Genomic DNA, 3,833 nt, shown 5'->3' on the forward strand with positions numbered 1-3,833 from the left:
GGCGAGGCGAGGCGGGGAGCGGGGCGGGCTGCGGCCGGCGGAGCCCGGGGGCCGCGGGGCGCTGGCGGGGCGCTGGCGGGGCGCGCTGGGCCCACGCCGGGGGAGACAACCGAAGGGACGGATGGCACGGGCCCGGCGCCCCGGCCCGGGGGCCAGCCCGGGGCGGTCCTACCTCTTCAGCAGCAGGCCGCCGCCCGCGCCGCCGCGGTCCCGGGGACTCACTAAGCGGGTGGTCTCCGAGCCTCCCGCGGCCGGAGAAGGCTCCATGGCCCCGCTGCCCCGACCGTCTAGGCCGCGCGGAGGGGGAGAGGCGGGGCAGACCTTGCGCCAAGCCTGAGCGGCCCGGGGACCACCCGGCTTCCCCGCAGGGCCACCGGAGTGTTGGGAGCTGCGGCGACCGGGGCGCTCTGAGTCCGAACTGCAGAGCCCGCGGCTGCCGGAGCCCCGCCCCACGTGGGGCGAGCTCCCCAAACCCCGCCTCCCCGCTCCGGAGTCCCCCCCCCCAGGGGCCTAAGACGCGCCTTCAGGACCCACCCCCACATCCAAAGCCCCGTCCCCACCCCCGCGCCAAACCGTGGGGGGCTGGTGAGGGGGGGCACCGCCTCGCCCCAGGCCCCGCCCACCAGCTCCCAGCCTGGCGCCTCACACCCAGGGACCCTCCGGCAGCGAACTTTTTGAAGGTGTGCTGCCCTGTGCATCTCGGGGGCGCCGTCCCACCACCCCATCACCCAATCCCTTCGTGGCTCTGGCCCCCACGCGGAGGCAGAAACAGGTGCCAACTCGATCTGGAGAGAAACCGAGAGAATCTGGGGTGAGCAGTGACACATTCCCAAACAGCTCCAAGGACTCCAGCCAGAAATCCCACTGTGGCGGCTCTGGAATAGGAATTCATGAGCAAAATCTGCCAAGCACAGGCACTGTACGGCTAATTATCGTGTATTTTTATACAGGGACCCTGGGTAACAAAAACCTTTCTGCTGTCCTTCAACCCATCTACCAGCCCTACTCTCCAGATGAATAAACTAAGGACCAAAAGCATCCAAGGCCACGTGACCTGGCCCATGGGCCCCATCCTCTGCCCCACCTGGGTCCGACTCTGGCTCGGCCGGGCACGCAGTTGGAGGGAGGGGCGGGAACGCGCGTACCTCTGAGGGTCAGGTCAGCGGCTGTTTATCGACGGGCGCCACTTGTTCGGGATGTCAGCACATGCCTCGTTCCTTGCCTACATTCTGTAACACCGTCTGGTGTGCTCATTTGGGGGAAGACGAAGGCCCGGAGAGAGGAGTGACGTACAGCCTTCGGGTGGCCAAGACTGGAGTCGAAACTTCCACGGCTCAGTGCTCTCTTCTCACACCTGCCGACACTGGGATGAAGGGAGGAGGGGAATTGGATTGCGCATCCTCAGCCGTGACAGTCTGCGGGGAGGAGGGGAGGAGGGGGAGGAACGAGCTGGGCGGAGAGGGGTGGACGTCAGTGAGCCCAGGCGAGGGGCCCACCGTCCGCGCCCTTAGGAACACATCGAACCTCCTCAGCCGAAGGTCCTGGGACTGACACCTGTCCCCGACACGGTGGCTGCAAACAAGGAGGTCGTGTGTGCGCGCCCCCAGAGGGCAAACCAAACAAAAATGAGAAAGTCAAAGAAACCGCGAGCGTGCGACAGGCTCTGGAAGTGAGGGGGTTAAGGCGGGAAGCTTCTCGGAGGAGGTGAGGCAGCGGGCAGGCCGTCGCGGCGTGGGGAGAGCGCGGCTGGGCCCATGGGTCTGCGGGGCGGCGTGCGCCAGCGGGTGGCGCCGAGCGGAGCAGCAACCCGGGGACCCAGAGCGCGCGCCCCAGGCGCGGGGCTCCGGGCCGCCGTCGGCCTTGCCCCTGCGCCTGGCCCAACGGGGGCTCTCTCCTTCCAGCCTCTCCTACCGCCTCGAGGGCCTCCGCTCTGGGCTAGAGTCTCAGGGGGGACGGACTGAGAGGGAGGGCCACTGTTCCAAAGTCACCTCGTGGTCCCACGCCCGGGCCTAGGTGGAAATCGTGTCCCTGTCCAGCTAAACGGGGCTCGTCTCTTGCCCGGTGTCGTCGGTTTTTTGGAACTCGCTGCTTGCCCTGGGCTTCCCCTGATTCCAATCGCGCCGGTGCTTGGGGGCCAGGCGAGGGCCATCCTGCACTCCGGAGATCGGCGTCCCAGCCTAGCCTCCCGGCGGCCCCGGGCGAGCTCGCCAGCGGGAACCGGCTTAGCCGATGACAACAGGGAAGGCGACAACAATGGCTTCCTCGGGAATTCCCCTTCCTGGGCAGCCCGCCGCGCACACAGAACCTCCCCGGGTGCCCGGGAGGGGGCGCGGATATTGGCACGTGCCCGACCAGTCACCGGTTGGGAAGCCCGCGGGCCTGAAGTGAAGACAGGATGACAGCCTCGCTAGGAGTCTGGCTGGCCAACGCGCCGCCTCCAGAGCGCCGGCAGGGGAAGACCAACAGTTGCCTTCGCTTGGAAAGCTGCTTAAAAGCCTGGCAGGAAAAATCGTGCTTTTGCCTGTTTCTCGGGGAGCCACCAGGAGGCCCTGCCGGAATCTTGCACAGGGTTCTTAGGAATGACACCGGGGGGAATCATGCTGCACTGGAAGGCCATGCACGTTGGAAGGCCAGCCTAAGGCTGGCGGCCCTTAGTCAACACACCTCCCACCAACTTCTCTGGGGATTGGTGATGAGAGATAAGACACTGTCCCTCTCCTAATTGTTTCTAGAGAGTTCTCTTCTGTGGCCCCTTGTTAAAGCAGTGCAGCATTGGCTCACCCACCTGAGTCCTGCCCTGTTGGGCCTCTCTAGCAATCTTCCCTAAGGTGACTCATTGGTCATCTCTTAGTCTCAAAGGCTTGAGTGATGAGGACGCCCTGGATGTTCCCAGAACAATTCAGGGCCGGACTCTAGAGGGCTCTGCCAGAACAGCCTAGAGGAAGCTGCAGGGGTACCTAGGTTAAAAGTCCACCCTGGACCAGCTCTCACTGGAAGAGGAGGCACAGAAGTCTGGATTAAAGCTAGGCTCCGGCAGCATTTGCAATCTAAGCATGCTGTGCCCCAGCGCCCCACTAGTCGCAGCCACATGGTCCTTAATTAAGCCGTTCCGAACAGGAGAAGTGGGCTGTGCGATGGCAGCAGAGGAGGCCGGCTTTTACTGGTAATAAAGAGGATGACAGAGCCTGCAGTTTAAATCTCCTCTGCCCCAGGAGCCTTCCCTGCTCTTAACTAGGTCAGGTCTCACACTAAACACCTCCTTGCATGCTGCTTCCTTGGGCATATACCACCCTGAACTGTAACTGTCACTCGACAATTGTTTCATTCTTCACCTGGCTCCAAGGATACTCTGGTTTGGGGTTTGGTTTGGTTTGGTTTTTTGTTGTTTTTATGTATTTTTTTCCTACTCCACTGATTGCCTATTTTCTCTTTCTTTGTTGCCTCCTCCTCATCTTCTCCATCTTTTAGCGATGGATCAGTCCAGGACTTGGTCACTGTGTCTCATTTTTCTGCACTCCCTCCCATGGAGCTATCCTGTGGTCCCAAGCCTTCAAATAGTGCCAAGTAACAACAGAAAGCAGTGGTTGTTAAGGCTGGACGCTGGGTGGCGGGAAACCACCATCCTATTTCACATCTGAAGTGTATCTTAAAAGAATCAAAATAAATGCCATCTATGGATGATAGTTCCCTCCAAACTCCCTACCCAGTATCACTTTAGGGGAGGGGTTCAAGAGAGGGTTTCTCTGTGTAACCCTAACTGTCCTGGAACTCACTTTGTAGACCAGGCTGGCCTTGAACTCAGAGATCTACCTGCCTCTGCCTCCCAAGTGCTG

At 61.8% G+C, this 3,833-nt stretch overlaps 1 protein-coding gene across 2 annotated transcripts in view; it reads right to left on the minus strand.

Annotated features, from left to right (window-relative positions):
• Nucleotides 1-1,202, minus strand: part of Slc30a3 (solute carrier family 30 member 3) — an 8,839-nt gene extending 7,637 nt beyond the window's left edge. The window contains exon 1 of one of the 2 annotated variants that reach the window (XM_055622613.1): nt 1,146-1,202. Coding sequence is in view for 1 of the 2 variants with exons in the window: in XM_055622603.1 (XP_055478578.1) it covers nt 173-267 (95 nt within the window). In the remaining variant the exon portion in view is untranslated. Of the gene's footprint in view, nt 1-172; nt 374-1,145 lie in introns of those variants that run through there. The other variant, XM_055622603.1, reaches the window with a different exon arrangement.
• Nucleotides 1,203-3,833: the final 2,631 nt, after the last annotated feature.

Source organism: Psammomys obesus, unplaced genomic scaffold, assembly GCF_907164565.1.
Source record: "Psammomys obesus unplaced genomic scaffold, mPsaObe1.curated_primary_1811, whole genome shotgun sequence".
Taxonomy (NCBI): domain Eukaryota; kingdom Metazoa; phylum Chordata; class Mammalia; order Rodentia; family Muridae; genus Psammomys; species Psammomys obesus.